At 45.8% G+C, this 25044-nt stretch overlaps 1 protein-coding gene across 1 annotated transcript in view; it reads left to right on the top strand.

Annotated features, from left to right (window-relative positions):
• Positions 1 to 24820, top strand: part of LOC110515892 (synaptotagmin-17-like) — a 59024-nt gene extending 34204 nt beyond the window's left edge. The window contains exons 8-11 of the mRNA XM_036939397.1: positions 2147 to 2221; positions 3523 to 3643; positions 9931 to 10086; positions 22979 to 24820. Of these exons, the coding sequence (XP_036795292.1) occupies positions 2147 to 2221; positions 3523 to 3643; positions 9931 to 10086; positions 22979 to 23175 (549 nt within the window). The 3' untranslated portion in view covers positions 23176 to 24820. The remainder of the gene's footprint in view (positions 1 to 2146; positions 2222 to 3522; positions 3644 to 9930; positions 10087 to 22978) is intronic.
• Positions 24821 to 25044: the final 224 nt, after the last annotated feature.

Here is a 25044-nt window from a genome sequence, read left to right as displayed (position 1 = left end):
AGTTGTAGGCTCTATATATAAACTCTAAAGTCATTTATTGGGTAAATCACTCAGCTATATAAAATACAGAGAGTTGTAGGCTCTCTATATAAACTCCCAGTCATTTATTGGGTAAATCGCTCAGCTATATAAAATACAGAGAGTTGTAGGCTCTCTATATAAACTCCCAGTCATTTATTGGGTAAATCGCTCAGCTATATAAAATACAGAGAGTTGTAGGCTCTCTATATAAACTCCCAGTCATTTACTGGGTAAATCACTCAGCTATATAAAATACAGAGAGTTGTAGGCTCTCTATATAAACTCCCAGTCATTTATTGGGTAAATCGCTCAGCTATATAAAATACAGAGAGTTGTAGGCTCTCTATATAAACTCCCAGTCATTTATTGGGTAAATCACTCAGCTATATAAAATACAGAGAGTTGTAGGCTCTCTATATAAACTCTAAAGTCATTTATTGGGTAAATCGCCAACGTTTCGGCATCACTGTGCCTCCTTCTTGAGTATTGAGCCAATAAAAACAATGTGTGTACACAGGATGTCCCGGACCAGGAAGATACAGTGGCTTGTGAAAGTATTCACCCCCCTTGGCATTTTTCCATTTTGTTGCCTTACAACCTGGAATTAACATAGATTTTGGGGGGGGGGTTGTATCATTTGATTTACACATCATGCCGACCACTTTGAAGATAAAAAATATTTTTTTATTGTGAAACTAACAAGAAATAAGACAAAAAAACAGAAAACTTGAGCGTGCATAACTATTCACCCCCCCCCAAAGTCAATACTTTGTAGAGCCACCTTTTGCAGCAATTACAGCTGCAAGTCTCTTGGGGTATGTCTCTATAAGCTTGGCACATCTGGCCACTGGGATTTTGGCCCATTCTTCAAGGCAAAACTGCTCAAGCTCCTTCAAGTTGGATGGGTTCCGCTGGTGTACAGCAATCTTTAAGTCATACTACAGATTCTCAATTGGATTGAGGTCTGGGCTTTGACTAGGCCATTCCAAGACATTTACATGTTTCCCCATAAACCACTCAAGTGCTGCTTTAGCAGTATGCTTAGGGTCATTGTCCTGCTGGAAGGTGAATCTCCGTCCCGGTCTCAAATCTCTGGAAGACTGAAACAGGTTTCCCTCAAGACTTTCCCTGTTTAGCGCCATCCATCATTTCTTCAATTATGACCAGTTTCCCAGTCCCTGCCAATGACAACCATCCCACACAGCATGATGCTGCCAACGCCATGCTTCACTGTGGGGATGGTGTTCTCGGGGTGATGGGAAGTGTTGGGTTTGCGCCAGACATAGCGTTTTCCTTGATGGCCAAAAATATCAATTTCAGTCTCATCTGACCAGAGTACCTTCTTCCATATGTTTGGGGAGTCTCCCACATTCCTTTGGTGAACACCAAACGTGTTTGCTTATTTTTTTCTTTAAGCAATGACTTTTTTCTGGCCACTCTTCCGTAAAGCCCAGCTCTGTGGAATGTACTGCGTAAAATGGTCCTATGGACAGATACTCCAGCCTCCGCTGTGGAGCTTTGCAGCTCCTTCAGGGTTATCTTTGGTCTCTTTGTTGCCTCTCCGATTAATGACCTCCTTGCCTGGTTCATTAGTTTTGGTGGGTGGCCCTCTCTTGACAGGTTTGTTGTGGTGCCATATTCTTTCCATTTTTTAATAATGGATTTAATAGTGCTCCGTGGGATGTTCAAAGTATTGGATATTTTTTTAGAACCCAACCCTGATCTGTACTTTTCCACAACTTTGTCTCTGACCTGTTTGGAGAGCTCCTTGGTCTTCATGGTGTCGCTTGCTTTGTGGTGCCCCTTGCTTAGTGGTGTTGCAGACTCTGGGGCCTTTCAGAACAGGTGTATATATACTGAGATCATGTGACAGATCATGTGCACGCACCACTTTCCGTTTCATTTTTTTTTTTGAGATCTTTATAACAAATTTATTTTTTATTTTTTATTCACCAATTTGGACTATTTTGTGTCCATTACACGAAATCCAAATAAAAATCCATTTAAATGACATGTTGTAATGCAACAAAATAGGAAAAAACGCCAAGAGGGATGAATAATTATGCAAGGCACATTCATCCCTGTCTGATACATTAGTTCTGTAATGGTGTGTTTTCATTGTTAGGTGGCGCTGCCTCTGAGTGAGGTTGATCTGGTGAAAGGTGGTCATTGGTGGAAGGCCCTGGTACCTAGTTCTCAGGTAGGAAGAACACACACACACACTAAATGTCTTAGTTCAACGCACACTAAGTGTCTTAATTCAACACACACTGTCTTAGTTCAACACATTGATCTAAGTGGATTCTTCCCTTTGGATGTGAAACCGTTATCAAGCTCCTCAGCCTCCTCTCCTCCTCTTCCTCCTCATTCCCTCGTCCTCCTCCTACTCCTCCTCTCCTCCTCTCAGCCTCTCTTACATAGACATACAGTCATCTTTAGGCCCACTGAGGCCCAATCTGTTGTTTATTGGCCAGGAGAGGCACAACACTGACTTTGTGTGTGTGTGTGTGTGTGTGTGTGTGTGTGTGTGTGTGTGTGTGTGTGTGTGTGTGTGTGTGTGTGTGTGTGTGTGCGTGTGTGACACTAACACTGACACTCTCTCCTAGCTGCACATCTGTTCTATAGTCACGAGGGTGGTGAACGCATCGCCCTCGAACACAACAACACCACCACAACAACACCACAACACCACCACAACACCACAACAACACCACAACACCACAATACCACAACAACACCACAACAACACGACAACACCACAACACCACAACAACACCACAATACCACAACATCAACAACACCACGACACAACACCACAACACCACAACACCACCACAACACCACAATACCACAACAACAACAACACCACGACACAACACCACAACACCACCACAACAACAACACCACAGCACCACCAAAACACCACAACACCACAGCAACACCACCACCACAACGACACCACAACAACCCCATAACAACCCCGCAAAAACAACAACACCACAACAACACCACAACACTACCACAACACCACAACAACAACAACACCACAACAACGCCACAACAACAGGCTGTTAAAGAACAACATTATACACACACGTACACATCCTGGGTTCTACTAGAGGGCTACTAGAGGGCTCTACTAGACACACACCCTGGGTTCTCTCTGAGAAAGAGAGAGAGAGAGAGAGAGAGAGAGAGAGAGAGAGAGAGAGAGAGAGAGAGAGAGAGAGAGAGATGCAGGTAAGGAGAGAGGGAGAGAGAGATGGAGGTAAGGAGAGAGGGAGAGAGAGATGGAGGTAAGGAGAGAGGGATGGAGAGATGGAGGTAAGGAGAGAGGGATGGAGAGATGGAGTAAGGAGAGAGGGATGGAGAGAGAGAGATAGAGAGAGAGGGATGGAGAGAGAGATAGAGACTCACTCTCCCTCATCGAGTGATAACAGAGTTGCTGACAGACATATCTACAGACAGAGTGATATCAACAGTGTTTTGTGTTTCTAACAGAATGAGGTAGAGCTGGGAGAGCTGCTGTTATCACTCAACTACCTGCCCTCTGCTGGAAGACTCAACGTTGACATCATCAGAGCGAAGCAGCTGCTGCAGACAGACATGTGCCAGGGATCAGGTAAACTATACCGACTAACATAGCTACTAACATACCTAATAACATACCTACTGACATACCTACTAACATACCTACTAATGTACCTACTGACATACCTACTGACATACCTACTAATATACCTACTAACATACCTATTAATATACCTACTAATATACCTATTACTATACCTATTAATATACCTACTAATATACCTATTAATATACCTACTAATATACCTATTAATATACCTACTAATATACCTATTAATATAACTACTAATATACCTATTAATATACCTATTAATATACCTACTAATATACCTATTAATATACCTACTAATATACCTACTAATATACCTATTAATATACCTACTAATATACCTACTAATATACCTACTAATATACCTACTGATATACCTATTAATATACCTATTAACATACCTACTAATATACCTAATGTTATATCTACAGTCTCTATCACAACTATAACACACACCTGACACACGTGGTGTTACATCAGTGTGTCAGGTGTGTGATACCTGAATGACAGAGGGGATACCTGAATAACTGAAAAGGATACCTGAATAACAGAGTGGATGTCTGAACGACATAGTGGATATCTGAACGACATAGTGGATATCTGAACGACATAGTGGATACCTGAACAACAGAGTGGATACCTGAATTACAGAGTGGATACCTGGATAACATAGTGGATACCTGAATAACATAGTGGATACCTGAATAACATAGTGGATACCTGAATAACATAGTGGATACCTGAATGACAGAGGGGATACCTGAATGGCAGAGGGGATACCTGAATGACAGAGGGGATACCTGAATGACAGAGGGGATATCTGAATAACAGAGTGGATACCTGAATGACAGAGGGGATATCTGAATAACAGAGTGGATACCTGAATGACAGAGGGGATACCTGAACAACAGAGGGGATACCTGAATAACAGAGTGGATACCTGAATAACAGAGGAGGGATACCTGACTAACATAACGACCGAGGGGGATACCTGAACGACAGAGGAGGGATACCTGAATAACAGAGGAGGGATACCTGAACAACAGAGGAGGGATACCTGAATAACAGAGGGATACCTGAATAACAGAGGGGGGATACCTGACTAACAGAGGAGGGATACCTGACTAACAGAGGAGGGATACCTGAACAACAGAGGAGGGATACCTGAATAACAGAGGGATACCTGAATAACAGAGGGGTGATACCTGACTAACAGAGGAGGGATACCTGAATAACAGAGGAGGGATACCTGACTAACAGAGGAGGGATACCTGACTAACAGAGGAGGGATACCTGACTAACAGAGGGGGATACCTGAATAACAGAGGAGGGATACCTGACTAACAGAGGAGGGATACCTGACTAACAGAGGAGGGATACCTGACTAACAGAGGAGGGATACCTGACTAACAGAGGAGGGATACCTGAATAACAGAGGAGGGATACCTGACTAACAGAGGAGGGATACCTGACTAACAGAGGAGGGATACCTGACTAACAGAGGAGGGATACCTGACTAACAGAGGAGGGATACCTGAATAACAGAGGAGGGATACCTGACTAACAGAGGAGGGATACCTGACTAACAGAGGAGGGATACCTGACTAACAGAGGAGGGATACCTGACTAACAGAGGAGGGATACCTGACTAACAGAGGAGGGATACCTGAATTAGCACAGACTGGAATATGTCAACGGCTTCATTAATACGTACATCGATGAAGTTGCCCTCACAATGACCGTACGTACATTTCCCAACCAGAAGCCATGGATTACAGGCAACAGCAACACTGAGCTAAAGGCTATAGGTGCCGCTTTCAAGGAGCGGGACACTAACCTGGACACTTATAAGACATCCCACTATGCCCTTTGACGACCAATCAAACAGGCAAAGTGTCAATACAGGACTAAAATCTAATCCTACTACACTGGCTGTGGCAGGGCTTGCAATCTATCACGGATTACAAAGAGAAAACCAGCAGCGAGATGCCCAGTGACACGAGCTTACCAGATGAGCTAAATGCCTTCTTTGCTCGCTTCGAGGCAAGCAACACTGAACCATGCGTGAGAGCACCAGCTGTTCTGGACGACTGTGTGATCACGCTCTCCATAGCCGATGTGAGTAAGACCTTTAAACAGGTGAACATTCACAAGGCCACGGGGCCAGATGGATTACTAGGATGTGTACTCAGAACATGCGCCGACCAGCTGGCCAGTGTCACACGACTGCGTGGTCACACACGACTCCGACACCATCATTAAGTTTGCTGACCACACGATGGTGGAAGGCCTGATCACCGAAGATGATTAAACAGCCTCTAGGGAGGAGGTCAGAGACCTGGCAGTGTGGTGCCGGGACAACAACCTCTTCCTCAACGTTGAGGAAGCCTATAGGGAGGTCAGAGACCTGGCAGTGTGGTGACAGGACAACAACCTCTCCCTCAACGTTGAGGAAGCCTATAGGGAGGTCAGAGACCTGGCAGTGTGGTGAAAGGACAACAACCTCTCCCTCAACGTCAGCAAGACAAAGGAGCTGATCGTGGACTACAGGAAACAGAGGGCCGAGCAGCCACCCATTCACATGGACGGGGCTGTAGTGGAGCAGGTGTCCACATCACTAAGGATCATGGTCTACACACACCAACACAGCCGTGAAGAGGGCCTCCCCCTTAGGGGGCTGAAAAGATTTGGCATGGGCCCTGAGATCCTCAAAAAATGACACAGCTGCACCATTGAGAGAACATCTTCACTGGCTGCATCACAACTTGGTACGGCAACTGCTTGGCATCTGCCCGGAAGGCAATACAGAGGGTAGTGAGTACGGCCCAGTACATCAAATCAAATCAAATCAAATGTATTTATATAGCCCTTCGTACATCAGCTGATATCTCAAAGTGCTGTACAGAAAACCAGCCTAAAACCCCAAACAGCAAGCAATGCAGGTGTAGAAGCACGGTGGCTAGGAAAAACTCCCTAGAAAGGCCAAAACCTAGGAAGAAACCTAGAGAGGAACCAGGCTATGTGGGGTGGCCAGTCCTCTTCTGGCTGTGCCGGGTGGAGATTATAACAAAACATGGTCAAGATGTTCAAATGTTCATAAATGACCAGCATGGTCGAATAATAATAAGGAAGAACAGTTGAAACTGGAGCAGCAGCACAGCCAGGTGGACTGGGGACAGCAAGGAGTCATCATGTCAGGTATTCCTGGGGCATGGTCCTAGGGCTCAGGTCCTCCGAGAGAGAGAAAGAAAGAGAGAATTAGAGAGAGCATATGTGGGATGGCCAGTCCTCTTTTGGCTGTGCCGGGTGGAGATTATAACAGAACATGGCCAAGATGTTCAAATGTTCATAAATGACCAGCATGGTCGAATAATAATAACTGGGGCCGAGCGCTGTGCCATCCAGGACCTCTACACCAGGCCGTGTCAGAGGAAGGCCCTAAACGTTTTATATGTGCAGTAGCTTATGGGGATCCTAATAAACTAAACTAAACTTAACTAATCTGTCCCTTCATGCCTTGTTATATGTACATATCTATCTTATTTAACAGGTACCCCTGAACATTGACTCAGTACTGGTACCCCTTGTATATGGCCAAGTTATCATTGACTCAGTACTGGTACCCTGTGTATATAACCAAGTTATCATTGACTCAGTACTGGTACCCTTTGTATATGGCCAAGTTATCATTGACTCAGTACTGGTACCCTGTGTATATAGCCAAGTTATCATTGACTCAGTACTGGTACCCTGTGTATATAGCCAAGTTATCATTGACTCAGTATTGGTACCCTGTGTATATAGCCAAGTTATCATTGACTCAGTACTGGTACCCTGTGTATATAGCCAAGTTATCATTGACTCAGTACTGGTACCCTGTGTATATAGCCAAGTTATCATTGACTAAGTACTGGTACCCTGTGTATATAGCCAAGTTATCATTGACTCAGTACTGGTACCCTGTATATATAGCCAAGTTATCATTGACTCAGTACTGGTACCCTGTGTATATAACCAAGTTATCATTGACTCAGTACTGGTACCCCGTGTATATAACCTATTTATCATTGACTCAGTACTGGTACCCCGTGTATATAACCAAGTTATCATTGACTCAGTACTGGTACCCCGTGTATATAACCTATTTATCATTGACTCAGTACTGGTACCCTGTGTATATAACCAAGTTATCATTGACTAGAGACTGGTACCCTGTGTATATAACCAAGTTATCATTGACTCAGTACTGGTACCCCGTGTATATAACCTATTTATCATTGACTCAGTACTGGTACCCCGTGTATATAACCAAGTTATCATTGACTAGAGACTGGTACCCTGTGTATATAACCAAGTTATCATTGACACAGTACTGGTACCCTGTGTATATAACCAAGTTATCATTGACTCTGTACTGGTACCTTGTGTATATAACCAAGTTATCATTGACTCAGTACTGGTACCCTGTGTATATAACCAAGTTATCATTGACTCAGTACTGGTACCCCGTGTATATAACCAAGTTATCATTGACTCAGTACTGGTACCCCGTGTATATAACCTATTTATCATTGACTCAGTACTGGTACCCTGTGTATATAACCAAGTTATCATTGACTAGAGACTGGTACCCTGTGTATATAACCAAGTTATCATTGACTCAGTACTGGTACCCCGTGTATATAACCTATTTATCATTGACTCAGTACTGGTACCCCGTGTATATAACCAAGTTATCATTGACTCTGTACTGGTACCCTGTGTATATAACCAAGTTATCATGGACTCAGTACTGGTACCCTGTGTATATAACCAAGTTATCATGGACTCAGTACTGGTACCCCGTGTATATAACCAAGTTATCATTACTCATTGTGTATCTGTTATTACATTTTTATTATTTCTTTATGTTCTTTATCTCTGTATTGTTGGGAAGGACCTGTCAGTCAGCTTTTCACTGTTAGTTCACACCTGGTGTTTATCAAGCATGTGATGAATAACACCTCATATACCACACCTGGGGATCAGGTAATAACTGCAGAAACCTGAATAACACACCTGACACACACCTGGGGATCAGGTAATAACTTCAGAAACCTGAATAACACACCTGACACACACCTGGGGATCAGGTAATAACTGCAGAAACCTGAATAACACACCTGGGGATCAGGTAATAACTGCAGAAACCTGAATAACACACCTGGGGATCAGGTAATAACTGCAGAAACCTGAATAACACACCTGACACACACCTGGGGATCAGGTAATAACTGCAGAAACCTGAATAACACACCTGACACACACCTGGGGATCAGGTAATAACTGCAGAAACCTGAATAACACACCTGACACACACCTGGGGATCAGGTAATAACTGCAGAAACCTGACACACACCTGGGGATCAGGTAAATACTGCAGAAACCTGAATAACACACCTGGGGATCAGGTAAATACTGCAGAAACCTGAATAACACACCTGGGGATCAGGTAAATACTGCAGAAACCTGAATAACACACCTGGGGATCAGGTAAATACTGCAGAAACCTGAATAACACACCTGGGGATCAGGTAATAACTGCAGAAACCTGAATAACACACCTGGGGATCAGGTAAATACTGCAGAAACCTGAATAACACACCTGGGGATCAGGTAATAACTGCAGAAACCTGAATAACACACCTGGGGATCAGGTAAATACTGCAGAAACCTGAATAACACACCTGGGGATCAGGTAAATACTGCAGAAACCTGAATAACACACCTGGGGATCAGGTAAATACTGCAGAAACCTGAATAACACACCTGGGGATCAGGTAAATACTGCAGAAACCTGAATAACACACCTGGGGATCAGGTAAATACTGCAGAAACCTGAATAACACACCTGGGGATCAGGTAAATACTGCAGAAACCTGAATAACACACCTGGGGATCAGGTAATAACTGCAGAAACCTGAATAACACACCTGACACACACCTGGGGATCAGGTAAATACTGCAGAAACCTGAACAACACACCTGGGGATCAGGTAATAACTGCAGAAACCTGAATAACACACCTGACACACACCTGGCATCACATGGAACCACTTCACACCATGTCACACCACACCACGACACTACACACCACGAGGTACCATGTACGTCATACTCATACTCATTCCTTCCTGTCCCTATCTACCCCCCCCCCCCCCCCCCAGACCCGTTTGTGGAGGTTCAGCTGGTAACAGAACATTTCACTTCCTTCCTGTCTCTATCTCCAGACCCGTTTGTGAAGGTTCAGCTGGTAACAGGGCTGAAGCTGGTAAAGACCAAGAAGACTTCCTGTATGAAAGGAACCATCGACCCCTTCTACAATGAGTCATTCAGCTTCAGAGTCCCCCACGAAGACCTCAGCGAAGTCAGCCTGGTATTTACAGGTACAGCCCAGAGAGAGAGAGGGGGGGAGAGAGAGAGAGAGAGAGAGAGAGAGAGAGAGGGAGAGGGAGAGGGAGAGGTGATGGGGAGGGGAGGGGAGGAGAGAGACAGAGACAGAGAGAGAGACAGAGAGAGAGAGAGAGAGAGAGAGAGAGAGGGAGAGAGAGAGAGAAAGAGAGAGGGAGAGGGAGAGGTGATGGGGAGGGGAGGAGAGAGACAGAGAGAGAGAGAGAGAGAGAGAGAGAGAGAGAGAGAGAGGGAGGGAAGGGGGGAGGAGAGAGAGGGGTTAAAGAGGGGGCTTCAGAGTCCCCCACAAAGACCTTAGCGAAGTCAGCTTCGACTTCACAAGTACAGCCCCTAGAGAGAGAGAGAGACAGAGAGAGAGAGAGAGAGAGGAGTGATGGGGAGGGGAGGAGAGAGAGAGAGAGAGGATGAGGGAGAGTGAGTCTCCATCCCTCTCACTCTATCTCTCTCTCCATCCCTCTCTCCTTACCTCCATCTCTCTCCCTCTCTCCTTACCTCTCTCTCTACCTCTCTCTCTCTCTATCTCTCTCCTTACCTCTCTCTCTACCTCTCCATCTCTCCCCCTCTCTCCTTACCTCTCTCTCTATCTCTCCATCTCTCTCCCTCTCTCCTTACCTCTCTCTCTACCTCTCTATCTCTCTCCATCTCTCGCTCCATCTCTCTCTCTCCCTCTCTCCTTACCTCTCTCTCTCGCTCCATCTCTCTCTCTCTCCTTACCTCTCTCTCTCTCCATCTCTCTCCCTCGCTCCATCTCGCTCCCTCTCTCCTTACCTTTCTCTATCTCTCTTGCTCTGTCTCTCGCCATCTCTCTCTCCATCCCTCTCTCCACCCCTCTCTCTCTATCTCTCTCTTGATCTCTCTCCCCATCCCTCTCTCTCTATCTCTCTCTCCATCCCTCTCTCCATCCCTCTCTCTCTATCTCTCTCTCCATCCCTCTCTCTCTATCTCTCTCTCTCCATCCCTCTCTCTCTATCTCTCTATCTATCTCTCCATCCCTCTATCTCTCTCCCTCGCATCACTCTCCCTCTTTCCATCACAATTAGATAACTGTAAGTGGAAGAAGGATGGGGAGAGAGAGAGAGAAGGAGAGAGGGATGGATAGAGAGATAGACAGATGGAAAGAGAGCCAGAGAGAGAGGGATGAGAGAGAGAGGGAGAGGAAAGAGCGAAGGAGAGAGAGGAAAGTGAGATAAGAGAGACAACAAGAGGAATGGGAAACAGAGAGAGACAGAGAAAGAGGAATGTGAAACAGAGAGAGAGGGGTCGGCGACAGCCTTCACAAACGTGCCACTTCCGCACTGCTGACAATTAGAGTAATTGCCGTGGCAACGGTTGCCAGGGTGTCGCCAGGGTGTCGCCAGGGCATCTCTAGCCCGTCTCTAGGCAGTCGCTAGGCTCCTCATTTGGCCAGCAGTAGCTACTGTGTTTACTGCTTAGACCGAGCATTCATTGATTCATTCGGTAGCCAGCCTAGCTTAGACCTGGTGGTAAAAGTGAGATTTTTAAATGTGGTGTAGCTACAGACTGTAATGTATCTAGCCTGGTCCCAGATCTGTGGTGAGGTTTCTAAATGTGGTGTAGCTACAGACTGTAATGTATCTAGAGACTGGTCCCAGATCTGTGGTGAGGTTTCTAAATGTGGTGTAGCTACAGACTGTAATTTATCTAGACTGGTCCCAGATCTGTGGAGAGATTTCTAAATGTGGTGTAACTACAGACTGTAATGTATCTAGACTGGTCCCAGATCTGTGGTGAGGTTTCTAAATGTGGTGTAGCTACAGACTGTAATGTATCTAGACTGGTCCCAGATCTGTGGTGAGATTTCTAAATGTGGTGTAGCTACAGACTGTATGTTTCTAGACTGGTCAGCAGCCTAGACTGAAAGGCAGCAGCCTAAATGTCGGGGGTTGGCTGAACTATTGAATACAGTGAATGTTAAATCCTAGGCAAGAACAAACGTGTATTTCTGTTCCCTTTCTCAGTACAGTATTGTACTCCACTATTGTACTGTCAAACATGACATGTGACAATGACCATGGGAGTTGACTTGCCAAGACAAATCTGGAACCAGGAAGCTGCCATTTTTCACCTAGCTATATAGCTAAGCCCATGTTTAACACACTACCATCTCTCTCTCTCTCTCTCTCTCTCTCTCTCTCTCTCTCTCTCTCTCTCTCCCCCTCTCTCTCCAACTCTCTCTCTCTCTCTCTCACTCTCTCTCTCTCTCTCTCTCTCTCTCGCTCTCTCTCTCGCTCTCTCCCCCTCTCTCGCTCTCTCTCTCTCGCTCTCTCCCCCCCTCTCTCTCTCTCTCTCTCTCTCTCTCTCTCTCTCTCTCTCGCTCCCTCTCTCTTTCTCACCATCCCTCTCTCTCTCTCTCTCTCTCTCTCTCTCTCTCTCCCCCTCTCTCTCTCTCTCTCTCTCTCTCTCTCTCTCTCTCTCTCTCTCCATCCCTCTTCCACTTAGAATGATCTAATTCTGAGGATCTCCTTCCCCTCTATATGTGTGTGTGTGTGTGTGTGTGTGTGTGTGTGTGTGTGTGTGTGTGTGTGTGTGTGTGTGTGTGTGTGTGTGTGTGTGTGTGTGTGTGTGTGTGTGTGTGTGTGTGTGTGTTTCTGTGTGTCTGTGTGTGTGTGTGTGTGTCTGTGTCTGTGTCTGTGTGTGTGTGTGTGTGTGGTGCTGAATGGAAACAGGCCTGTTCCTCTGTGCTATAGCTGTCTCTTATCAGACTTGGCTCTCCTCTCCCCTCCCTCTCTCACTGCCCCTCTCCTCCTCTCTCTCCTCTTCTCTCTCTCTCCCTCCCTTCCTCCCTCTCTTACTGACTCTTCATTGTCATGCTCTGGGTAAATATAGCCTCTGCCAAGGATAAAGGAGGGTGTGAAGGAGACCAGACATAACAAACACACACACACTTAATTAATTTACTATTCATGATGATTATGATGATGGGCCCAAATATAGTGCACTATGTAGGGAATAGGGTGGCATTTGAGACTCATTAAGAGAGCAGGAGGTTATTGATTGTGTCTAGGTAGAAGGAGAGGGAGTGGGAGGGCACATACACACACACACACACACACACACAAACACACACACACACAAACCAAACATACACACACACACAAACACACACAGACACACACACACACACACACACACACACACACACACACAAACACACACACACATAAACACACACATACACAAACACACACACACACAAACACACACACACACATACACAAACACACATACACACACACACACATACATACACAGAGAGGTAGTAGGAGGATGTTGTGTTAAACAGGTCCTCTCAGAGAGGTAGTAGGAGGATGTTGTGTTAAACAGGTCCTCACAGAGAGGTAGTAGGAGGATGTTGTGTTAAACAGGTCCTCTCAGAGAGGTAGTAGGAGGATGTTGTGTTAAACAGGTCCTCTCAGAGAGGTAGTAGGAGGATGTTGTGTTAAACAGGTCCTCACAGAGAGGTAGTAGGAGGATGTTGTGTTAAACAGGTCCTCTCAGAGAGGTAGTAGGAGGATGTTGTGTTAAACAGAGAGGTAGTAGGAGGATGTTGTGTTAAACAGGTCCTCTCAGAGAGGTAGTAGGAGGATGTTGTGTTAAACAGAGAGGTAGTAGGAGGATGTTGTGTTAAACAGGTCCTCTCAGAGAGGTAGTAGGAGGATGTTGTGTTAAACAGGTCCTCTCAGAGAGGTAGTAGGAGGATGTTGTGTTAAACAGGTCCTCTCAGAGAGGTAGTAGGAGGATGTTGTGTTAAACAGGTCCTCTCAGAGAGGTAGTAGGAGGATGTTGTGTTAAACAGGTCCTCTCAGAGAGGTAGTAGGAGGATGTTGTGTTAAACAGGTCCTCTCAGAGAGGTAGTAGGAGGATGTTGTGTTAAACAGAGAGGTAGTAGGAGGATGTTGTATTAAACAGGTCCTCTCAGAGCGGTAGTAGGAGGATGTTGTGATAAACAGGTCCTCTCAGAGAGGTAGTAGGAGGATGTTGTGATAAACAGGTCCTCTCAGAGAGGTAGTAGGAGGATGTTGTGTTAAACAGGTCCTCTCAGAGAGGTAGTAGGAGGATGTTGTGATAAACAGGTCCTCTCAGAGAGGTAGTAGGAGGATGTTGTGATAAACAGGTCCTCTCAGAGAGGTAGTAGGAGGATGTTGTGTTAAACAGGTCCTCTCAGAGAGGTAGTAGGAGGATGTTGTGTTAAACAGGTCCTCTCAGAGAGGTAGTAGGAGGATGTTGTGTTAAACAGGTCCTCTCAGAGAGGTAGTAGGATGATGTTGTGTTAAACAAGTCCTCTCAGAGAGGTAGTAGGAGGATGTTGATGATTCATGACTGATGGTTTCCGTTATTTATTTACCCTGATTCCCTGTATCTTGCTGGGTCTACAACCACCTAAAAGGAAGTGATTCCCTGTATCTTGCTGGGTCTACAACCACCTAAAAGGAAGTGATTCCCTGTATCTTGCTGGGTCTACAACCACCTAAAAGGAAGTGATTCCCTGTATCTTGCTGGGTCTACAACCACCTAAAAGGAAGTGATTCCCTGTATCTTGCTGGGTCTACAACATCCTAAAAGGAAGCGATTCCCAAACCTTCCATAACAAAGCCATCCCCTACAGAGAGATCAACCTGGAGAAGAGTCCCCTAAGCAAGCTGGTCCTGGGGCTCTGTTCACAAACACAAACACAAACACAAACAGACCCCACAGAGCCCCAGGACAACAACACAAATAGACCCAACCAAATCATGAGAAAAATAAAATAAAATTACTTGACACTTTGGAAAGACTGAACAAAAAAACTGAGCCAACTAGAATGCTTTTTGGCCCTAAACAGAGAGGACACAGTGGCACAATGCCTTTGCCTCACCCAACAGAAAGCTTTGACTATGTACAGACTTGCTATTGGCTCTCAAGAGAAGACAGGCTATGTGCACACTGCCAGAAAAAAATGAGGTGGAAACTGAGCTGCACTTCCTAACCTCCTGCCCAATGTATGACCATATTAGAGAGACATATTTCCCTCAGATTACACAGACAAAGAATTCGAAAACAAATCCAATTTTGATAAACTCCCACATCTCCTGGGTGAAATTCCACAGTGTGACATCACAGCAGCAAGGTTTGTGACCTGTTGCCACAAGAAAAGGGCAACCAGTGAAGAACAAACACCATTGTAAATACAACCCATATTTATGTTGATTTATTTTCCCTTTTGTACTTTAACTATTTGCACATCGTTACAACACTGTATATAGACATAATATGACATGTGAAATGTCTTTATTCTTTTGGAACGTCTGTGAGTGTAATGTTTACTGTTCATTTTTGTTTATTATCTACTTCACTTGCTTTGAGAATGTAAACATATGTTTCCCATAACAATAAAGACCCTTAATTAAATTGAGAGATAGAGAGGGGAGAGAGAGAGAGAGAGAGAGATGGGCAGAGTGAAAGAGAGAGAGAGAGATCTTTTGCAGAGTTGAATATATTGTAAATGTTCCCTGAGTTGTTCTTTGCTCTGTGCTCTGCACCCGGTGTTCCACGTTCTGTGTTCCGCTGTCTGTGTTCCGCTGTCTGTGTTCCGCTGTCTGTGTTCCACGGTCTGTGTTCCGCTGTCTGTGTTCCGCTGTCTGTGTTCCGCTGTCTGTGTTCCACGGTCTGTGTTCCGCTGTCTGTGTTCCGCTGCGACCGCTTTCTGCTTCCAAACACACCTACGTCCCTGTCTGAGTCACCAACAATAAAACATACATGAGACCTGCTACACAACAAACAGAGAGGGAGGGAGGGAGGGAAGGAGTAGGGGAGGGAGGGAGGAGTAAGGGAGGGAGGAGTTTATTATGGATCCCCATTAGTTCCTGCCAAGGCAGCAGCTACTCTTCCTGGGGTTTATTATGGATTCCCATTAGTTCCTGCCAAGGCAGCAGCTACTCTTCCTGGGGTTTATTATGGATCCCCATTAGTTCCTGCCAAGGCAGCAGCTACTCTTCCTGGGGTTTATTATGGATCCCCATTAGTTCCTGCCAAGGCAGCAGCTACTCTTCCTGGGGTTTATTAAGGATCCCCATTAGTTCCTGCCAAGGCAGCAGCTACTCTTCCTGGGGTTTATTATGGATCCCCATTAGTTCCTGTCAAGGCAGCAGCTACTCTTCCTGGGGTTTATTATGTATCCCCATTAGTTCCTGCCAAGGCAGCAGCTACTCTTCCTGGGGTTTATTATGGATCCCCATTAGTTCCTGCCAAGGCAGCAGCTACTCTTCCTGGGGTTTATTATGGATCCCCATTAGTTCCTGCCAAGGCAGCAGATACTCTTCCTGGGGTTTATTATGGATCCCCATTAGTTCCTGTCAAGGCAGCAGCTACTCTTCCTGGGGTTTATTATGGATCCCCATTAGTTCCTGCCAAGGCAGCAGCTACTCTTCCTGGGGTTTATTATGGATTCCCATTAGTTCCTGCCAAGGCAGCAGCTACTCTTCCTGGGGTTTATTAAGGATCCCCATTAGTTCCTGCCAAGGCAGCAGCTAATCTTCCTGGGGTTTATTATGGATCCCCATTAGTTCCTGCCAAGGCAGCAGCTACTCTTCCTGGGGTTTATTATGGATCCCCATGAGTTTCTGTCAAGGCAGCAGCTACTCTTCCTGGTGTTTATTTTGGATCCCCATTATTTCCTGCCAAGGCAGCAGCTACTCTTCCTGGGGTTTATTATGGATCCCCATTAGTTCCTGCCAAGGCAGCAGCTACTCTTCCTGGGGTTTATTATGGATCCCCATTAGTTCCTGTCAAGGCAGCAGCTACTCTTCCTGGGGTTTATTATGGATCCCCATTAGTTCCTGTCAAGGCAGCAGCTACTCTTCCTGGGGTCCAAACACATTAAGGCACTTACTTTACATATAAAACAAAAGATAAAACAGTACATTATATAACATTATTACACATTATCACTCTCTCTCCAAGATCGCATAGCAGTTCAGACGTCTTTTGTCCTCGTCTTGTCGTGTCCTGTATATATATATATTTACAACTTTTTTCACATACATTTTATTTTTATATTCCATCAACTCATCTTCTAAACACTCTCCTGCAACCAGCCTCACCGATTTATATTTATAAAAAATTATTATTTACCTCAGATCTGTAATCCTCCAAGAAGCTAGCCAGAAACTCCAAGAAGCTAGCCAGAAACTAGCCAGAAGCTAGCCAGGAGCTAGCCCAGAAGCTAATCCAGAAGCTAATCAGAAGCTAGTTAGCTTCTTTACTGGCAAATCGTTAGTATTCAGCTAACCACGGTTTGTGGTCATCAGCTATCCTTTAGCTCGAAAATCTATCGCCAGTTTTGTACGGCGCAGCGCGACTCGGAACGGAACATACCGGACCAATTTTTCTCTCCATGTCCCTGGATTTCAACTGCTCTCTGGACATTCATACCCGGATCTCACAGCTAGCTAGCTGCTATCCGTGTGACAGTCGGCTTTCGTCGATTCCGGAGCAAACATCGATTGTTCCGGTGCTAGCCAGCTCCGTCAATCACTCCTGAGTTCCATCATTCACTCCTGGGCTGCAGTCACCTATCCGGACCCGTTTCACTGCCTACGCGGAGCCCCACCGGGCCTTCACAACTGGACTGCCGACGTTATCTACCTGAAGGAGATCCGGATGGCTCCTCTGTCGCGACGTTACCTGAACGCCCATCTGCGGCCCGCTAACCGTTAGCTGTCTTACCGGCTGCTATCTGAATAGACAATCGGACAATTTATTTATTTTTATTATTATTATGTTTTCTTCTCGGGCCTCTATAACTATATCTATTGTTCTTATTTTTGTTGTTGTTGTGTGATTTGGATTAATCCCCTCTACCTCACGGAACCCCACTAATCTACTGACCGAACGCAAGAGGTGGCTAACAACAGACTCCATCCTATGCTAGCTTGCTACCGGTTGGCTTGGCTAGCTGTCTAAATCGCCGTGACCCTCAACCAACCTCTCCACTCACTGGACCCTTTTGATCACTCGACTAAGCATGCCTCTCCTTAATGTCAATATGTCTTGTCCATTGCTGTTCTGGTTAGTGTTTATTGGCTTATTTCACTGTAGAGCCTCTAGTCCTGCTCACTATACCTTATCCAACCTATTAGTTCCACCACCCACACATGCAATGACATCTCCTGGTTTCAATGATGTTTCTAGAGACAATATCTCTCTCTTCATCACTCAATATCTAGGTTTACCTCCACTGTATTCACATCCTACCTTACCTTTGTCTGTACATTATACCTTGATGCTATTTTATCGCCCCCAGAAACCTCCTTTTACTCTCTGTTCCAGACGTTCTAGACGACCAATTCTTATTGCTTTTAGTCGCACCCTTATTCTACTCCTCCTATGTTCCTCTGGCGATGTAGAGGTGAATCCAGGCCCTGCAGTGCCTAGCTCCACTCCTATTCCCCAGGCGCTCTCTTTTGACGACTTCTGTAACCGTAATAGCCTTGGTTTCATGCATGTTAACATTAGAAGCCTCCTCCCTAAGTTTGTTCTATTCACTGCTTTAGCACACTCTGCCAACCCGGATGTTCTAGCTGTGTCTGAATCCTGGCTTAGGAAGACCACCAAAAATTCAGACATTTTAATTCCAAACTACAACATTTTCAGACAAGATAGAACTACCAAAGGGGGCGGTGTTGCAATCTACTGCAAAGATAGCCTGCAGAGTTCTGTCCTACTATCCAGGTCTGTACCCAAACAATTTGAACTTCTACTTTTAAAAATCCACCTCTCTAAAAACAAGTCTCTCACCGTTGCCGCCTGCTATAGACCACCCTCTGCCCCCAGCTGTGCTCTGGACACCATATGTGAACTGATTGCCCCCCATCTATCTTCAGAGCTCGTGCTGCTAGGCGACCTAAACTGGAACATGCTTAACACCCCAGCCATCCTACAATCTAAACTTGATGCCCTCAATCTCACACAAATTATCAATGAACCTACCAGGTACCTCCCCAAAGCCTTAAACATGGGCACCCTCATAGATATCATCCTAACCAACTTCCCCTCTAAATACACCTCTGCTGTCTTCAACCAAGATCTCAGCGATCACTGCCTCATTGCCTGCATCCGTAATGGGTCAGCGGTCAAACGACCTCCTCTCATCACTGTAAAACGCTCCCTGAAACACTTCAGCGAGCAGGCCTTTCTAATCGACCTGGCCGGGGTATCCTGGAAGGATATTGACCTCATCCCGTCAGTAGAGGATGCCTGGATATTTTTTAAAAATGCCTTCCTAACCATCTTAAATAAACATGCCCCATTCAAGAAATTTAGAACCAGGAACAGATATAGCCCTTGGTTCTCCCCAGACCTGACTGCCCTTAACCAACACAAAAACATCCTATGGCGTTCTGCATTAGCATCGAACAGCCCCCGTGATATGCAGCTGTTCAGGGAAGCTAGAAACCATTATACACAGGCAGTTAGAAAAGCCAAGGCTAGCTTTTTCAAGCAGAAATTTGCTTCTTGCAACACTAACTCAAAAAAGTTCTGGGACACTGTAAAGTCCATGGAGAATAAGAACACCTCCTCCCAGCTGCCCACTGCACTGAAGATAGGAAACACTGTCACCACTGATAAATCCACCATAATTGAACATTTCAATAAGCATTTTTCTACTGCTGGCCATGCTTTCCACCTGGCTACTCCTACCCCTGTCAACAGCACTGCACCCCCAACAGCAACTCGCCCAAGCCTTCCCCATTTCTCCTTCTCCCAAATCCATTCAGCTGATGTTCTGAAAGAGCTGCAAAATCTGGACCCCTACAAATCAGCCAGGCTAGACAATCTGGACCCTTTCTTTCTAAAATTATCTGCCGTAATTGTTGCCACCCCTATTACTAGCCTGTTCAACCTCTCTTTCGTGTCGTCTGAGATTCCCAAAGATTGGAAAGCAGCTGCGGTCATCCCCCTCTTCAAAGGGGGGGACACTCTTGACCCAAACTGCTACAGACCTATATCTATCCTACCATGCCTTTCTAAGGTCTTCGAAAGCCAAGTCAACAAACAGATTACCGACCATTTTGAATCTCACCATACCTTCTCTGCTATGCAATCTGGTTTCAGAGCTGGTCATGGGTGCACCTCAGCCACGCTCAAGGTCCTAAACGATATCTTAACCGCCATCGATAAGAAACATTACTGTGCAGCCGTATTCATTGATCTGGCCAAGGCTTTCGACTCTGTCAATCACCACATCCTCATCGGCAGACTCAACAGCCTTGGTTTCTCAAATGATTGCCTCGCCTGGTTCACCAACTACTTCTCTGATAGAGTTCAGTGTGTCAAATCGGAGGGTCTGTTGTCCGGACCTCTGGCAGTCTCTATGGGGGTGCCACAGGGTTCAATTCTTGGACCGACTCTCTTCTCTGTATACATCAATGAGGTCGCTCTTGCTGCTGGTGAGTCTCTGATCCACCTCTACGCAGACGACACCATTCTGTATACTTCCGGCCCTTCTTTGGACACTGTGTTAACAACCCTCCAGGCAAGCTTCAATGCCATACAACTCTCCTTCCGTGGCCTCCAATTGCTCTTAAATACAAGTAAAACTAAATGCATGCTCTTCAACCGATCGCTACCTGCACCTACCCGCCTGTCCAACATCACTACTCTGGACGGCTCTGACTTAGAATACGTGGACAACTACAAATACTTAGGTGTCTGGTTAGACTGTAAACTCTCCTTCCAGACCCATATCAAACATCTCCAATCCAAAGTTAAATCTAGAATTGGCTTCCTATTTCGCAACAAAGCATCCTTCACTCATGCTGCCAAACATACCCTTGTAAAACTGACCATCCTACCAATCCTCGACTTTGGCGATGTAATTTACAAAATAGCCTCCAATACCCTACTCAACAAATTGGATGCAGTCTATCACAGTGCAATCCGTTTTGTCACCAAAGCCCCATATACTACCCACCATTGCGACCTGTACGCTCTCGTTGGCTGGCCCTCGCTTCATACTCGTCGCCAAACCCACTGGCTCCATGTCATCTACAAGACCCTGCTAGGTAAAGTCCCCCCTTATCTCAGCTCGCTGGTCACCATAGCATCTCCCACCTGTAGCACACGCTCCAGCAGGTATATCTCTCTAGTTCACCCCCAAAACAAATTCTTTCTTTGGCCGCCTCTCTTTCCAGTTCTCTGCTGCCAATGACTGGAACGAACTACAAAAATCTCTGAAACTGGAAACACTTATCTCCCTCACTAGCTTTAAGCACCAACTGTCAGAGCAGCTCACAGATTACTGCACCTGTACATAGCCCACCTATAATTTAGCCCTATCAACTACCTCTTTCCCAACTGTATTTAATTTATTTATTTATTTTGCTCCTTTGCACCCCATTATTTTTATTTCTACTTTGCACATTCTTCCATTGCAAAACTACCATTCCAGTGTTTTACTTGCTATATTGTATTTACCTTGCCACCAAGGCCTTTTTTGCCTTTACCTCCCTTCTCACCTCATTTGCTCACATCGTATATAGACTTGTTTATACTGTATTATTGACTGTATGTTTGTTTTACTCCATGTGTAACTCTGTGTTGTTGTATCTGTCGAACTGCTTTGCTTTATCTTGGCCAGGTCGCAATTGTAAATGAGAACTTGTTCTCAACTAGCCTACCTGGTTAAATAAAGGTAAAATAAAAAATAAATAAAACACCAGTACACCTGTATAATACCACCATACAACAATATTACAATGTACCAACGTGTAGAGTGCTAGTGCCTGTGTGTGTGTGTGTGTGTGTGTGTGTGTGTGTGTGTGTGTGTGTGTGTGTGTGTGTGTGTGTGTGTGTGTGTGTGTGTGTGTGTGTGTGTGTGTGTGTGTGTGTGTGTGTGTGTGTGTCTTGCATCAGGACCAGTCCATGTCATGTTCATCTACTAACATTAATCACCATGATTGCTCTGCAGAAGTAGTATTTTGACATGTTCACCTCTTTCTGAGGATGATGTGTAGGATAATGTCTTTCTGAGGATGATGTGTAGGATAATGTCTTTCTGAGGATGATGTGTAGGATAATGTCTTTCTGAGGATGATGTGTAGGATAATGTCTTTCTGAGGATGATGTGTAGGATAATGTCTTTCTGAGGATGATGTGTAGGATAATGTCTTTCTGTGGATGATGTGTAGGATAATGTCTTTCTGGGGATGATGTGTAGGATAATGTCTTTCTGAGGATGATGTGTAGGATAATGTCTTTCTGAGGATGATGTGTAGGATAATGTCTTTCTGAGGATGATGTGTAGGATAATGTCTTTCTGAGGATGATGTGTAGGATAATGTCTTTCTTAGGATGATGTGTAGGATCATGTCTTTCTGAGGATGATGTGTAGGATCATGTCTTTCTGAGGATGATGTGTAGGATAATGTCTTTCTGAGGATGATGTGTAGGATAATGTCTTTCTGCGGATGATGTGTAGGATCATGTCTTTCTGAGGATGATGTGTAGGATCATGTCTTTCTGAGGATGATGTGTAGGATCATGTCTTTCTGAGGATGATGTGTAGGATCATGTCTTTCTGAGGATGATGTGTAGGATAATGTCTTTCTGAGGATGATGTGTAGGATCATGTCTTTCTGAGGATGATGTGTAGGATAATGTCTTTCTGAGGATGATGTGTAGGATCATGTCTTTCTGAGGATGATGTGTAGGATAATGTCTGATACAAGCAGATTTCTTTCAAACTGTATATGCAACTAACCCACATCTCTCCTCTCCCCCTCTCTCCCCCCTCCTCTCTCCCCCCTCCTCTCTCCCCTACCTCCTCCCCTACCTCTTCCCCTCTCTCCCCCTCCTCCCTCCCTCAAGTGTACGGCCACAACATGAAGAGCAGTAATGATTTTGTGGGGAGGATCGTGATTGGCCAGTTCTCCACGGGTCCTCCTGAGACCTCCCACTGGCGCCACCTGTTGGCCAGTCAGAGAACTCCGGTGGAACAGTGGCACAGCCTGCGGTCACGGGCAGAGTGTGACCGCGTCTCACCTGCCTCGCTGGAGGTCACATGATAGAGCTGGAGAGGGATCAGGAGTTAGAAGTTAGGGGTTAGATGTCAGGAGGAGAGGTATAAGCTCAAAGTGTTGAGGTACACAGTAGGAAAGGGGGTCAGGAGTTAGAGGTTAGAGGTCGGGGGTTTGATGTCAGGGAGGTGAGAAAAGGGGGTTAGAGGATGAGAGAGAGAGAGAGAGAGGGACACCGAGAGAGGGACACAGAGAGAGGGACACAGAGAGACCCAGAGATAAGGACACAGAGAGAGAAGAGAGAGGGACACAGAGAGAGGGACACAGAGAGAGAAGAGAGAGGGACACAGAGAGAGAGGGAGAGAAGGAAGGGGAGACAGAGGTCAGGGTTAAGGCCACCAGCAGGCCGGATTAAGAAATCATAGGCCGTGGCTTAGACATTGCTCAAATTTTAATAGTAAAGACGTAATTTAACTGTAAAAATATATATTTGTCTCAGCCCCGGGCCTACGGTTGGAGGATCCAGTAAAAAATCAAATATATATACATTTCTATTTTTCAGGCCCTGCATTAATCAGGCCCTGCGTTAATCAGGCCCTGCGTTAATCAGGCCCTGCGTTAATCAGGCCCTGCATTAATCAGGCCCTGCATTTAATCAGGCCCTGCGTTAATCAAGCCCTGCGTTAATCAGGCCCTGCGTTAATCAGGCCCTGCATTTAATCAGGCCCTGCGTTAATCAGGCCCTGCGTTAATCAGGCCCTGCATTAATCAGGCCCTGCGTTAATCAGGCCCTGCGTTAATCAGGCCCTGCATTAATCAGGCCCTGCGTTAATCAGCCCCTGCGTTAATCAGGCCCTGCGTTAATCAGGCCCTGCGTTAATCAGCCCCTGCGTTAATCAGGCCCTGCATTAATCAGGCCCTGCATTTAATCAGGCCCTGCGTTAATCAGGCCCTGCGTTAATCAGGCCCTGCGTTAATCAGGCCCTGCGTTAATCAGGCCCTGCATTTAATCAGGCCCTGCATTAATCAGGCCCTGCGTTAATCAGGCCCTACGTTAATCAGGCCCTGCATTTAATCAGGCCCTGCGTTAATCAGGCCCTGCATTAATCAGGCCCTGCATTAATCAGGCCCTGCGTTAATCAGGCCCTGCATTAATCAGCCCCTGCATTAATCAGGCCCTGCGTTAATCAGGCCCTGCGTTAATCAGGCCCTGCGTTAATCAGGCCCTGCGTTAATCAGGCCCTGCGTTAATCAGGCCCTGCGTTAATCAGGCCCTGCGTTAATCAGGCCCTGCATTAATCAGGCCCTGCATTTATCAGGCCCTGCGTTAATCAGGCCCTGCGTTAATCAGGCCCTGCGTTAATCAGGCCCTGCATTTAATCAGGCCCTGCGTTAATCAGGCCCTGCGTTAATCAGGCCCTGCGTTAATCAGGCCCTGCATTTATCAGGCCCTGCATTAATCAGGCCCTGCCAACAAGATGAACCGTCCTCAGCTCTCCAAAATTGCTGCCTCTCTTCCCCCTCACCTTCCTGACTGACCTCCCAATCCCCTAGCAGTGTGACCAGAGACTGTGTCCCAAATGGCACCCTATTCCCTATATAGTGCACTACTTTAGACTATGGGCCGTATTCCCTATATAGTGCACTACTTTAGACTATGGGCCCCTCCTCCCTATGGGCCCCACCTCCCTATGGGCCCCTCCTCCCTATGGGCCCCTCCTCCCTATGGGCCCCTCCTCCCTATGGACCCCACCTCCCTATGGGCCCCTCCTCCCTATGGGCCCCTCCTAACCCTATTGGCCCCTCCTAACCTGACTGGGTTAACCGTTGTCCCAACCCAGTTGTTTAAGGTTACCAGGTGTCCTAACCCAGTTGTTTAATGTTACCAGGTGTCCTAACCCAGCTGTTTAATGTTAC

This window comes from Oncorhynchus mykiss, chromosome 12, assembly GCF_013265735.2.
Source record: "Oncorhynchus mykiss isolate Arlee chromosome 12, USDA_OmykA_1.1, whole genome shotgun sequence".
Lineage (NCBI taxonomy): Eukaryota > Metazoa > Chordata > Actinopteri > Salmoniformes > Salmonidae > Oncorhynchus > Oncorhynchus mykiss.
Note: the sequence above shows the minus strand (reverse complement) of the source record. Positions and strands in the feature narration are given on the sequence as shown.